The 14,547-nt window shown below is 34.7% G+C and overlaps 2 protein-coding genes and 1 non-coding gene across 3 annotated transcripts; all 3 read right to left on the bottom strand.

The window, feature by feature from the left end:
* Window positions 1–322: 322 nt before the first annotated feature.
* Window positions 323–394, bottom strand: TRNAP-UGG. The gene has a single exon. It is a non-coding gene; the product is annotated as a tRNA-Pro (tRNA).
* Window positions 395–1,024: 630 nt separating this feature from the next.
* LOC110099585 (quinone oxidoreductase-like protein 2 homolog) lies at window positions 1,025–9,727 on the bottom strand. The gene is made up of 6 exons (XM_020826783.2): window positions 9,295–9,727; window positions 8,401–8,509; window positions 4,973–5,064; window positions 4,621–4,879; window positions 3,015–3,158; window positions 1,025–1,497 (listed from the first exon to the last, which is right to left on the bottom strand). The coding sequence occupies exons 1-6, from the start codon at window positions 9,633–9,635 to the stop codon at window positions 1,402–1,404; spliced, it is 1,041 nt and encodes a 346-aa protein (XP_020682442.1). The 5' UTR covers window positions 9,636–9,727; the 3' UTR covers window positions 1,025–1,401.
* Window positions 9,728–11,182: 1,455 nt separating this feature from the next.
* Window positions 11,183–14,167, bottom strand: LOC114580225 (quinone oxidoreductase-like protein 2). Its single transcript, XM_028697051.1, has 2 exons — window positions 13,738–14,167; window positions 11,183–11,836 (listed from the first exon to the last, which is right to left on the bottom strand). The coding sequence occupies exons 1-2, from the start codon at window positions 14,076–14,078 to the stop codon at window positions 11,722–11,724; spliced, it is 456 nt and encodes a 151-aa protein (XP_028552884.1). The 5' UTR covers window positions 14,079–14,167; the 3' UTR covers window positions 11,183–11,721.
* Between the last annotated feature and the right edge of the window lie 380 nt (window positions 14,168–14,547).

Raw genomic sequence — 14,547 nt, 5'->3', positions numbered from 1 at the left:
CTTGTTTTTAATGTAATATAAACATATGTAATTACATTAAAATCTAATCAATCATTTTTTAAAAAGAAAATTTATATAAATGCTATTAAATTTTTACGTATTTATATCAATTTTAATGTTAAATAATATGCATACATATAATATTTGGTTTTTAATCAGTTAATATCAAAGCTATATTTGTTATAATTTAAAATTGTAAGTTTTATGTAAAAATTTAGATATAAATGCATAGATAAGTAAGCAGTCCTTTTTAAGGGATTGTTTAAATATATTTTTCACAGATATTTAACGTATCAAATAAAAAATTTAGATTGTGAGAGAAGGGGCGTTGCGAGAATCGAACTCGCGACCTCTCGCACCCAAAGCGAGAATCATACCACTAGACCAAACGCCCGTTCTTGTCACATTTATTTTAAATAATTTTTTTTTACACATTTGAAAAATTAAACTATTAAAAAAATTATAAATAAATTCTATTTAACACATAAATAATGAAAACTTAATTTTATATTACACATCATTAAATAAGATATTTGGGTTTTAAATAGAAGAAATGTGTTAATTCTTTCTGAATATAAATAATTTTTATTGCCAAAGCGAGTTTTAGACTTGAAAATATTGTGAAATTAATTATTTATGATATCAAATATAATCAGCTGTTCTTTTCTCCAATGATCGCCTCAGCCTCTCCGAATCTGATTTATTTTGTTAGACGTAAAATAAATATTTAATTTTTTTGAAGAACAAATATAGAAAAGTATGTTTTGAATGTTATATATGCAATTATTTGAATTTAGATATGCAAATCTCAATGTTTTGATAGCCATTCTATAAAAAACAACCAGATTAAGAAGCTTTAGTATACTTAGATTTAATTTTTCAATAAATACTCAAAATTAATAGAAATAAATAAGTTCGCTTTATATAAATATATTATCTTAAAAGAAATTAATAAACATTATTTGAATTATCATATGCCTAAAGAAATAGATAAATTTTAACAATTCTCCCAATAAATAATAAATTATTTCAAATCCAGCAAATTAAAAATTTAATCCAAATATCTGAACAGTTTTCTCCCTAATTAGATTTAGATTGAACAGAGGGAAACATTCTAAATGCGAATTTTACCAGACAGGACCCTTAAATAGCCTTTTAGATTACAACGATTACTTACTCACCTCTTATTAATTAGCAAACTAAAACTTCGTTTGCGACAATTTTTTTATTACTTCTTAAAACAGCTTTTTAGAATAAAGATTAAACTTTTGTACTGAAAAGCTATTTTAAGAAGCAGTAAAAAGCTGTCCAAAATGAACTAAATGAAACATAAAGAGATAAGGGAGGTAAATAACCAGCAAAGGAGCAGAAAAGTGCACCAGTTACTTCATCAGGTTCATATCAGAGCTTGGATTTGGGCTTAGAATTGTTTTGTAGCACAATCATCACTTTTCCGATAGCCTTCCTGTCTTTAATAGCAGCGAAAGCAAGATTTGCCTGTCAAAAAAGAATGAGAAAGAAGATATTCTGATTATGATAGAAATACAATCTCTCAAAATTAGGTATTTTTTTTTGTTTTCTTATTTTGAACCCAAATTATAGTATAAGAAACCATATAATTGGATCAAAATATTCATGATAGATCTCAAAATTGAAATAGGAGCAATATATGAATGAACGATGGTCAGATAACTGAAACAAGTTTTGGAGAAAGAAAGGGCTGCGGACTGTTCTACAAGCCAAAATATAGTGATCAATAGAGTCGAATTATCCCATGAGGAATTCCTTAAAAAAAAAAAATTTTTAAGGCCCCAAAAATCACCTTTTGGATCTCTTTTTTAAGGCCTTAAAATGTGTAAAGCAAGAACAAGTCCCTAGCAAATACCCGTACTTTTTTTTTCTATTAAGATTTATGTTTTTTTTTTTTTTGAACAAATCCCTACAAAATAGAGAGATTTGTTCATATATCAACTTTTGCTTGCATGACAAGAAATGTCAAACTATAGTAAAAACTTGAACTCAAAACTATAATAGTTTGAATTAAAATGAGGTCATGGTAGCATTTATTCTATATGTGATGAAAAAGAGTAAACCAAATACAATATGAATAAAAATTGAAGAAAAAATATTAGGTCAAAACATCCTCAACAAAATTTGATTATGATAGACATTAAGACTTCATTTGGGATAATTTTCTTAAAACTTTATAGAATTATTCTAGAAAAAAAATAACTTTTTATAACGGTTGTAAGAAGAAGAAATTTCTTAATAATTTTTTTTTAAGCAACAAAAAAATAAAGATCAAACAAAAACTATGATCACGCATTGAGAAATTTGTTTCAAACGAAGCCCAAGTCTTTTGTTTAGGAAGATTTTCTTACTATTCTCTTCAACAACTTTCTAGCACAATAACTTCTTGAAAGTTGAGAAAAAATAGTTACAAAAAACTATCCCGAACAAGCTTAAAAATCATAAATTTATTTTGAGATGGGAACTGTATAAGAATTATCTAATTATTTATATATTATACTCATCTCAAAATAAATCTAAGAATTTTAAAATTCATCCTCACCAAAATTTGGTGAGAATATCCAAACCCAATTTCTCTTTAAGAAAATAGCACATAAGTTTATCATATAATGTAATACTCACTAGAAATGAATAAAAAATGAGGATTCATGAAAATAATCACAAATAACTGGTAATATGACTAATGCTGATAATGATAAAACGCACTTATCGAGAAATTCCTCTATAAGAGATTCCTATTAGGGTTTTTGTCCCTGATGATATTGCAAGAACCGAGCAGCGGACCTGCTGTTTCGCAAACTGCTGCTTCACCATTATAAATTTATCCTACTATGGCTTTGTTTGGGATGGCTTTTTTACTGTTTCTTAAAGCAGTTTTTTAGTACAAAATTTTTAATTTTTGTACTAGAAAGCTATTTTAAAAAGCAGGAAGAAAGCCGTCCCAAACGAAGCTTAAGAGAGACTGGGGATTGTGTTATGCTTACCTCTGATAGGCTGTAGGAGTGAGAAATTTTGATCTTAATCAAGCCTTTTGAAAGCCAGGAAAGCAGCTCCTTCAGAGAGTCCTCAAGAATTTTGGGCTGATGAATTCTATAGCTACCCCAATAAAGTCCATGAACGGTCCAGTTCTGAGAATCAACATAAAATATTCATTAAAAAACACGAATTATTTCGAGAATATCATAGCATGCATGTAACATTAGATATTCAAGAACATTAGAAAGCAACTAAGGCTTCGTTTGGGACAGCTTTTTTTTTTCTGCTTATTAAAGCAATTTTTTAATGCAAAAAAATTTAATTTTTGTACTAAAAAGATGCTTTAAGAAGCAGTAAGAAAGCCACGAAACCTAAGACAACATAACATAATTTGTATTTTAGAAAAAAACTTGCAAACATAACTGCATAGCATAAAATTGGGAAAAGCTGAGTTAACACAAGTTTCCTTTCAACTGATGGAGTTATATTGTTTTTGTGCAATTACAAAAATATTCACAATCCATAGGTCACTAAATCATAATTTAGCAAAAATTTATTGCTTACATTATTCAAGGACATCTTTATCATTCCTAAAAAGAACCAAACAATTGTCAAAATCTGAAATTTTACAAGAGAAGTATTGTTCTTTATGAAATTTCAACAACAAATTAAGCTTATGTTTCAAAAAGAAAAGATAGCAGATATTTACTCAACAAGAGGTGCAGAAGCAAGATGGAGAAGTAGCATTGCCAGCAGATGTAGTACTGTAGCACCACAAACGAGTGTTGAATGTTTATGAGCTCGATAAGGTTGCACAACTAGCAAGCAAGGAGCTGTGAGAGGATAACAAGGCAAGCACTGCTAGGCATCTCCAACCGAAAATCTCATTTTTCACTCCAAAATGCAGTGAAACAAAAAATGGCGTGATTCATCTCTAATCAAACTCTAAATTTGCGCCCAGGTAACCGTCTTTCTCCTTCGCGCGTTTCTTCTTCAAATATGATAAACATAGAAAAATAACGCAGGTGAACAGTGCAACACCAATATTGACGTCGCACTGTTCACCTGCAATCAAATACCAGAAGTTTTGTCGTTTGACTGGAGCTCACGAGCGACGCCATTCATGTGTTTGGGGTTTGGTTGGAGAAAGACTAGGGATTGTAGGGAGGACATGGAAGTCTAGGAATTGGAACGAGGAGGCAATGACACCACGTTATGAGTAGAGAATTACATGATCTTATTCACTAAATAACACTGCCTATTTATAGGTGTATAGTATAATACAATAGGAAGAAAATAAATCAGAGAACAATTCTAACTAAGAACATATATATATATATATATTCCCGAATTATTGACAATTTCCTAATATTATTTCCTACTAAACATCAAATGCTAACACCACCAATGGGGATAAAATATTAAAAAAGAAATTTTTATGATGGAACTTCTTATATAGTCAACGATGTTCTAAGTTGGGCCATACTAGATAACATTGGCCATGAATTGAATAAGATACAGCCAAACTAAAGACATATAAGTAAACTTAAATCAAAACATAGTATGCTGTTCAAAAGATATAAAAAAAAGATTTTGGTAATAAAAATAGGCCACCTTAACAAGAGCAATGTTTGCAGGGATAACTGGTACTTCACCACTAGCAAATCCTATAACCAGGATTTTTGCTCCCCAATTTAGAAGCTTCATGCTTTCCTTCGTAAGTTTGCCTCCGACTGGATCATAAAGAACATCAACTCCTTTTAGCCCTCTAGTCTTTAAATACCGCCGCACGGTTTCTATTACATTTTCTTTGGTGAAATCAACAACATAATCAACCCCCATGGACTGCAGCAACTTTACTTTTTCATCCCCCCTAGAAGTTATAATTCTTATAAAAATTACTCTCTTCCTCTTTGTCACAAACCATAAACTGGACAGACCAAAAATAAGAACAATACAAGCATACCTAACAACAGCGATGACCACAGCACCACAAGCCTTCCCAATCTGTACAGCTGAAAGTCCAACACCACCAGCAGCACCAAGAATAAGTAATACCTGAAATTAATGTAAAAGCAGAAATAGCTGAAATGTCCAACGTAAAGCATGAATAATATAATATTATCAAAACACAACAATATTCTGAAATTTAGGGTTCGTTTGGGACGACTTTTTATTGCTTCTTAAAGCAACTATCTAGTTCAAAAGTTAAAATTTTTATACTAGAAAACTGCTTTAAGAAGCACCAAAAAAGTCATCCCAAACGAAGCCTTATTTTCTAGCCTATTCACCCAACTAGTGATCTTTGTTTGCATGAGCTGCAACTTGGGAGCCATTTATGTTAGTTGTTTGCAAGCAGAATAGTCTTCTCAACAGCCTTTTTGCAGACAAGCCCCAAAAGTTCGAGACCGTTACGGTTAGACATTACTAAGCCCTAATTTATGCATATTTGGTCTTTAAATGTTGATGATATCTCGATCACAACTAGACGAAGATCCAGAAGATGAAAGTTGATTCAAATTCAATATTTGAGATGAAAGAAATTGGAGCTGCTAAGAAGATTTTGGGTATGGAAATAATTAGGAATAAATCATGTACATCATTTCTAACATAATAGAGATATGCTGAGAAGGCACTATAAATATTTGGATTGAAGGCTACCATGCCTATTTGATGGAAATGGAAGATGGGCTACTCATGACAACATTAAAATGACATGAATAGAGAATATATATTATCATTCAAAGAGAATAATAACACAAAGAAAAATATAAAAAATATTTATAGAGAACTCACGAAATAATCCTAACAAAAGGAATTCACCAAGCTTTACCTTTCATCGCATACAAGCAACATCTTACATTATTTCAATACAACATGATTGTCTAATACAACTAACTCCATATTTTTAAGAAGTAGAATGCTGAATGCATACTATTACAAACATTAACGGAAGAAAAACAAAAATCAAAATCTTCATGATTTGATTGCATAATTGATGTCCATTTTACTTAGCCAAAAATATCTTTAATTATGATTCATCCAAAGCTTCCTTTTTGTATTAGAACCTTGATTTAAGGTAGAGAGATATGGGGAAGGACATTCTATAATAATTATTATTTTTTTACAATTGAGAATTTTATTATTAACTTTATTATTATTATTATTATTATTATTTACAATTGAGAATTTATACACTTAGCCAGAAACTAGATATACTCTGAGAGAAGTAAGCTTATTGAAGTTTGCTAACACATCATCAGAGGATAGAATAACAAGACTTCTAAATGAGATCACATGTAAAAGGAGTAGTCTGATGATTTCTTTATGTTTTCTTTGAAATTATGAAGGGAGATGATCAATTTATTTTCCGTCTTGGCAATTTAGTGATAAAAGTTCTTTTTTTGCTCTTCGGCTTTCTTTTATGAAAGATTGCTCTAGTTTGGTGAGATATTATCTATACCTCCTTATTAGTTATGTGAAAGAGAATTTGCACTCCTCCATATTCAGATAGTGGAAATATTTGTAGCTTCGTACCCCATGGATGGAGATCAATCTTAGTCTGAATCACCTGAATCCTAAAGTAGTGCTCTTTACTATGCTTTAATTTATTGATTCAATGCCATATTTGTTTGTGGTGCTAGCTTTGTTTCTCACAGGTTAAACTATTGCTCTCTTTGGTGCCCCCTAAATACAGGTTTGAGCACTTCCATTACAACAAAGCCCAAGGTGGTTGGTTATTAGTTGCTTTAAGAGCTCATTTTAACATATAACTACATTTTATCAAGATGCAAAAGGTATGAAGTAATATAATACTACAATATACATAATAAAAACTTTAAAATATGCTCGTATGCCAACCTATGATGCACCGACACTTCTTTTCAAAGAGTCGTGTAGTGTCCGACACGTATCTAACATGACACGCGTTCGACACATGTCAAATACGCCAAAAACTTGTCCGATTAAAAAAATATTAAATACAAATTTGACACACATATCCGACATGGCGTCGTTACAACATCAACATTTCAAAGCCATCTCAACATCAAAGTTTGACAGACTGACACTGTCTTGACATTGATGCTCGATCTAGCAATTTCTAAACCCACAACTTTATAGCTCATCTTTGTCCGATGTATTCTTAACATTGACCCACGACATAAGCCCTCTTAACATCGACGCCCGATACTTAATGCATAACATTGATGCTCAACTCTCAACAACATTGTCGTCTCTTCTCTCGATGTCTGATACACGACAACGACGTCTGCCTCTCAAAATCCTAATGTTAATCATTTTAAGCAAAATTTCTAGTTAAATAACTAATTATTTCTAAATAATTTTTAATATTTTATTTATCAAATTTTTATTCACATTTTAAAATATAAAAATTATATTACCATATCCAACCGTGTCTGTGCATCATAGAAGCCAACTATCGGTATGCCAACATAACATCACTTCTCCATTGATCTATACGATCTGCTAGCATGGAAATTCTTGAACCAATTGGGCTAGCCCTTGATTATGAATATCATCCTAGTTTGCTGAAGCTAACCCAAAAATACCTGATAGTTGAATTTATTATATTCTAACCAGAAAATCTGAAATCAAATGCATACTTATTAAACCTTACAAGCATATATGCACTGATAAATGCTAGCAATCTCATAATCCACACTCCTTTTAGATGTGAAAATTAGATCTAGAGCTCATTCTACAGCTATGAGAATATTCAATAAACAAGAGTGCTCTTGTATTGACCAAGGTATCAATGATGGCCTGAATTTCAGAAACATTCCAAGCATATTTTTCGCAGCTGCAACTACAACACCCCATATTAATACGAGCAGCTTTCGGAAGAAAACGAAGCTTCATCATAAACCAAAGTTGCTTACATACCAACTACAAGCAGTTTATTTTAAAACAAAAGAAAACTTACTTGCCTTGCAATATTCTCATTATCAGAATATAAACAATTAAAGATAAGCAGTTTTCCTTAATATCACAATATACACATGTGAATATAACAACTCTCGGCCAATAAAAGATGAGCAATGCTACACTCCCCAAAAAACCTACATAAAAACTCATTTTACGCTATCACTTGATTAGGTGGATCAATAAAAATCCTCCTCAAAAAGTGGAACCCAATTGACTTGTTTGTGCAGATTTGTTTGCAGAGTTTATAACAATACTCTAATATATTACACCAGTTTTTAGTCGTGCCCATACAGAGAGGTTTTCGTATCATTAACTTCTGAATATAAAAAATAATAACAAGTTGATGGTGCTGAATAAAGTTGAACTCAAATAGTTAGAATAAAGATAATGCTGATGATGACAACCAATAATATGCAAAAAAAAAGGATAACTGAAAGGGAGAACTACCTGCCCAGCCTTTAATTGTGCCCTATGGACAAGAGCAACATGCGAAGTGCCAAATGCAACAGGTAGTGCGCCAGCATCAACTAGATCACATCCATGAGGCACTAAATATCTTTTTAATCGAGGAAAGAACATCAAAAACAGTTTTAGATGTTAACAAGCAAACCAAAAAGAAGATAACATGACCTATACATATCAGATGATAATAACCTTGCATTCAAGAGAGTTGTTCAAAAAAGATTCTAGTATAAAAAGAAAATGAACAATGATAAGAAAGCATAAGGAAACAAAATCTGCAAACAAAGGTCAAACAAGTTAAACAAAAGCAGGGGCAGGAATAGTAGGGGAAAATAGATTACACATATTTTAGGCAACTTACAGGAACTAAGTAGCCGTCATTCTCATGTAACAGAAAATGTGATAGGCAGATTGACCAAGAAGCAGCACATTACCAAGGTGGCCTCCAAGAAAAGATCAAGGCATATGCCAAATCTTTATCATCTCAACACTTCATTATTATAGAAAACATAGGTAGATGCAGCACATAATATACATAATTGAAACATTAGAGCTAAATAAAAAAATCTGCGAGGATCAGTTGGTTGAAATTCTTCCTTCTTTCCCGCATTCGCTAGCCCCGTGCTAGACGCTCAACTTCCCACCAAAACAAAAAACAAAAAAACTTCGATAAATTTAAGGTATTAAAATTTCCTCCATACTATACTACTCCCCCTACACAAGTAAATTTCACTCGCGTTTCAACAAAGTTAGAAATACACCAATGAAAATAACATAAAAGGGCATCGACAACCAAAGCATGATCGGCAAAAAATAGAGCCCCTCCGTCTGAACTTAGTTTTAATGTTAATTCAAAAAAAAATGCCACAAAAAACTTACAAATCTTTCTCATCGGCCACAATCAACTCAGCGAAGGATCCAAGACTCGCCATCGAGCAAACCTTGTCCCCAACCCTAAACCTGGAGACGCGCTCTCCTACGGACTCCACGATGCCCGAGTAGTCAGAACCGGGGATGAACGGCAGAGGGGGCTTCTCTTGGTATTTCCCCAGTATCTGTAGGTAGTTGGCGAAATTAAGACTCGTCGCATAGATCCGAACCCTAACGGCAGTGGGAGAATTGAGCTCCGGAACAGGGTGAGAACGAGACAATACAATTGGAGAGGAATCGGATAACGGAAGTGTCGGATCGCCGATCTCTCGGCACACGAGAGCTTCCATGAGACAGAGATAGAGCGCTTTGTCGGTTCGCCGGAAATTTCGATCGCGCGGGCGAGAGAGAGAGAGAGAGAGAGAGAGAGAGGACAGTGAGTGAGCTTGTAATTTTCGGCTACGTTAGTTCTTATAAGTTTCGTGGCGAGTTTGAACGAGGTGCGATCGTAAAATTCTATGCGGGAGCTGCTCGTGCTTACTGGACGTCCGATTAAACGTGGATAAATCGTGAGCGTTGGTGTATATATATATATTTTGGGACAGGGAGTATCGGCCTTCGGTCACTAATCTCCCCGGTCGATCTAACGGACTACCCACACCAATTCGCCCGGGCCAACACTTAAGGCTTTCGTGGCCGCCCATGAGAATCGAACTCGAGACCTCGGCTTTGCCAAGGAGGTTCTTTCCCACACGAGCTAAGATACGGTGGGTCTATTTTTATATACTTACTCCTCCTCAATAAGATTTAAGGAAGTGACTCAGCTTCGTTTGTCCGTTTGGGTCAGTTTTTTTTGTTATGATTCTTAAAATAAAATTTTAATATAAAATTTTAATTTTAAAATTTTATTAAAAAATTGATTTAAAAATTAGTGAAAAAATTATCTCATGTAAATGACTTTTTTTGTTACTTCTTAAATCAGTTTTTTAGTATAAAATTTTAAATTTTTGATTAAAAAGATGCTTTAAGAAATAACAAATAACAGTCAGAAACGAAGCCTCAATCAATATAATTTGACTTGAATTTGAGCATATAAATTAGGTTTAAGATTTACTCATTTAATAAATAATTTAAATTCAAGTTAGAAATTATGATCTATTTAATTGCTTGGTTGTATTTTGACTAACCCATAAATCTAATTTTGATCCAATAGAGACTAATTTAATTATTCTTTCATTAGATTCTTTTGCTTTTTGATATGCTCTTCTTATTTTGATTAATTAATCTAAAATTTATAGTTACTAAGTTGCAAAATTTTTTAATCAAAACAAGTAATCTAGTTGAATATGAGTCATATAGTTGCCAACGGATCGGATTCAAGTCAACTTTTTGACCAGTTTATTAAACAGGTTGGGTTCCAATCAATATGATTCATATTGAATCAATTTTAAATCCATTTTGATCCCTAAAAAATTCTTATAAAATTTTAAATTTTATAATTTTGATGCATATATTACATTTTCATTGCATTCATGAAATAAAGAATAATGTACTAGAATGCATGTAGCTCTTTTTTTTTTAAATAATTATATAAGACATTTTAATAGATTAAAAAATTAAAAAAAAAAAGAGGAATATATATTTTTTTATATAAGTTCTATTAGAGCACAATGTGATTGTTTGAAATTTAAATTTACATTTTAAGAAAATAATCAATTTACTAATCTATATCGTTTGTTTGGGTGTAAGGAGAAATAAATAAAATTTCTAAAATCACAAACAACTTCAAATTCTATCAAATAGTCACATTTTATTTTTAAACAAATTAAAGCTTCATTTGGGACAACTTTCTTTCTATTTCATAAAACAATTTTTTTCTTTTTTTTTTAATTTAATTTTTTTAACTAAAAAACTGATTTAAAAACAGTAAAAAAAAACTAATTCTCTGCCCAACAAATAACAGATAACCCAAATGCCACCAATGGAAGAGAATTTTAGTTAGGCACTAATCTCATCTATATGACATGGCTCATTTATCCACCTTATGATTTATCAATATATCAAAATATTTCATCAAAAAACTTGTAAATATTTCTCTTGGAGGAGAAACTATTCTGTACGGAGACCAGATGCAAAACGCTGTCCGGAGGCCAATCAGAATGTGCCACAGCAACGGTACTGAGCCCGAGTACCAAGCGGTACCGAACAGTACCAAGTTGTGGTACTGAGCATAGGGTGATGTGTCTCATTCTGATTGGTGACACTATCTTAACTCTGAAGAAGACAAGAGAGACCCACCACGGAGTGGCCTGGTGGTGGAGACTTGGCTGGCCAAAGGCCAGGTATCAAGTTCGAATCCCCTCGACGCTTCGTGACAGCCTTAAGTGTCGGCCCGTGTAAATTGGTGTGGGTTGCATGCTAGGTCGACCAGGGAGATTAGTGGCCGAAGGCCGATACTCCTTGTCCCAAAAAAAAAGAAGACAAGAGAGTTGCTTTCAGCACAGTGAGCCTATGCTGCAGTGAGCCTGTGCTGCAGTGGTCCAAGAGGGTGCTGGGTACATAGGGCATTACCAGCTCTTTGAAGTGTTCAAAGACTTAGTTTTAATGTTAATTAAAAAAAAATGCCACAAAAACTTACAAATCTTTCTCATCGGCCACGATCAACTCAGCGAAGGATCCAAGACTCGCCATCGAGCAAACCTTGTCCCCAACCCTAAACCTGGAGACGCGCTCTCCTACGGACTCCACGATGCCCGAGTAATCGGAACCGGGGATGAACGGCAGAGGGGGCTTCTCTTGGTATTTCCCCAGTATCTGGAGGTAGTTGTGGAAATTAAGACTCGTCGCATAGATCCGAACCCTAACGGCAGTGGGAGAATTGAGCTCCGGAACAGGGTGAGAACGAGACAGTACAATTGGAGAGGAATCAGATAACGGAACTGTCGGATCGCCGATCTCTCGGCACACGAGAGCTTCCATGACACAGAGATAGAGCGCTTGTCTGTTCGCCGGAAATTTCGATCGCGCGGGCGCGAGAGAGAGAGAGAGGGGGGACAGTGAGTGAGCTTGTAATTTTCGGCTACGTTTGTTCTTATAAGTTTGCGAAGTGCGATCGTGAAATTCTATGCGGGAGCTGCTCGTGCGAACAAAAAGGACATTGGACGTCCGATTAAACGTGGATAAATCGTGAGCGTTGGTGTGGTTGCTTACTGATTAATGCTAGATTCTATTTTTCTATACTTAATAAAATTTAAGGTGATTAATGCTAGATACTGTCAGCTTAGCATAATATCACGTTATCCTGTACCAACATTAATTACCATCTTTTAACTGCTTTCTTTTATTTAAAGGCTTTTGTACACACTTTACATTTGAATACAATTTTCCTTTTTCCTCTTCGTCTCCTGTCTGTGTCTTCTCTTCCTCGCGATCTTGAATTGCTTTCATGGTATCAAGAGCCACTTAATGGGGGATCAAGATTCAGCCTCCTCTCTACCTCCCTCCTCCACCGCCATCACCGGAAATCCCAACCCCGAGCCAGTTATCCCGGCTTCACTGAAATTTCTCATCACCAACATCAAAAATCTCCTCCCCCACCCTCTCACCACCGACAATTACGCCATTTGGCGAACTCAAATCCTCCAGCAATTTTCTGCCACCGGCTACGTCGCCCATCTCACCGGCGATGTCTCTCCACCTCTCGCCGACAATCAGCCCGCCTACACAGCCTGGAAACTGGTTGACAGCACATTGATCTCGGCCCTCTTCTCTACTATATCACCTTCTATCTTGCCTTACGTCATCAACGCCTACTCGGCCTCAGACGTATGGCTGATTCTTGAACGCAGGTTACAATCCTCATGTCGTTCTCGAGTTCTCCAACTCAAGAATGAACTCCATCATCTCCAAATGAAAAATCTATCCATGCAACAATATTTAACTCAAGTCAAGACTATCGTCGACAATATCGCTGCATCCGGCTCCAAAGTCGATCCCGAAGACATTATTCTCTACACCCTCAATGGACTTCCCGCCGCCTACAACTCTTTCAAGACTTACATTCGCAACTCCTCTGTTCTAGCCGATCTTGACTCACTCTATTCACTCCTTTGTAGTGAAGAAATCTACGTCAATCAAAAATATTCGCATTCGCTAGCCCCGCGCTAGACGCTCAACTTCCCACAAAAAAAAAAAAAAAAAAAAAAAAAAAAAAAAAAAAAAAAAACTACGATAAATTTAAGGTATTAAAATTTCCTCCATACTATACTACTCCCCCCTACACAAGTAAATTTCACTTGCGTTTCACAAAACATATGCAACAAAGTTAGAAATACACCAATGAAAATAATATAAAAGGGCATAGACAACCAAAGCATGATCAGCAAAAAATAGAGCCCCTCCGTCTGAACTTAGTTTTAATGTTAATTAAAAAAAATGCCACAAAAAACTTACAAATCTTTCTCATCGGCCACGATGAACTCAGCGAAGGATCCAAGACTCGCCATCGAGCAAACCTTGTCCCCAACCCTAAACCTGGAGACGCGCTCTCCTACGGACTCCACGATGCCCGAGTAATCGGAACCGGGGATGAACGGCAGAGGGGGCTTCTCTTGGTATTTCCCCAGTATCTGGAGGTAGTTGTGGAAATTAAGACTCGTCGCATAGATCCGAACCCTAACGGCAGTGGGAGAATTGAGCTCCGGAACAGGGTGAGAACGAGACAGTACAATTGGAGAGGAATCAGATAACGGAACTGTCGGATCGCCGATCTCTCGGCACACGAGAGCTTCCATGACACAGAGATAGAGCGCTTGTCGGTTCGCCGGGAATTTCGATCGCGCGCGCGCGCGCGAGAGAGAGAGAGAGAGAGGACAGTGAGTGAGCTTGTAATTTTCGGCTACGTTTGTTCTTATAAGTTTGGTGGCGAGTTTGAACGAGGTGCGATCGTGAAATTCTATGCGGGAGCTGCTCGTGCGAACAGTAAGGACATTGGACGTCCGATTAAACGTGGACAAATCGTGAGCGTTGGTGTGCTTGCTTACTGATTAATGCTAGATTCTATTTTTCTATACTTACTCCTCCTCAATAAAATTAAAGGTGATTAATGCTAGATACTATTTTTCTATACTTACTCTTCCTCAATAAAATTTAAGGAAGTCAATAAATTACTCAGCTTCGTTTGTCCGTTCGGGATAGTTTTTTTTTTTAAATAATTTTTACATAAAAATTTAATTTTAATTTTATACTAAAAATTATTTTTGA

The sequence above is a fragment of the Dendrobium catenatum genome, unplaced genomic scaffold, assembly GCF_001605985.2.
Source record: "Dendrobium catenatum unplaced genomic scaffold, ASM160598v2 fragScaff_scaffold_858, whole genome shotgun sequence".
Classification (NCBI taxonomy): domain Eukaryota; kingdom Viridiplantae; phylum Streptophyta; class Magnoliopsida; order Asparagales; family Orchidaceae; genus Dendrobium; species Dendrobium catenatum.
Note: the sequence above shows the minus strand (reverse complement) of the source record. Positions and strands in the feature narration are given on the sequence as shown.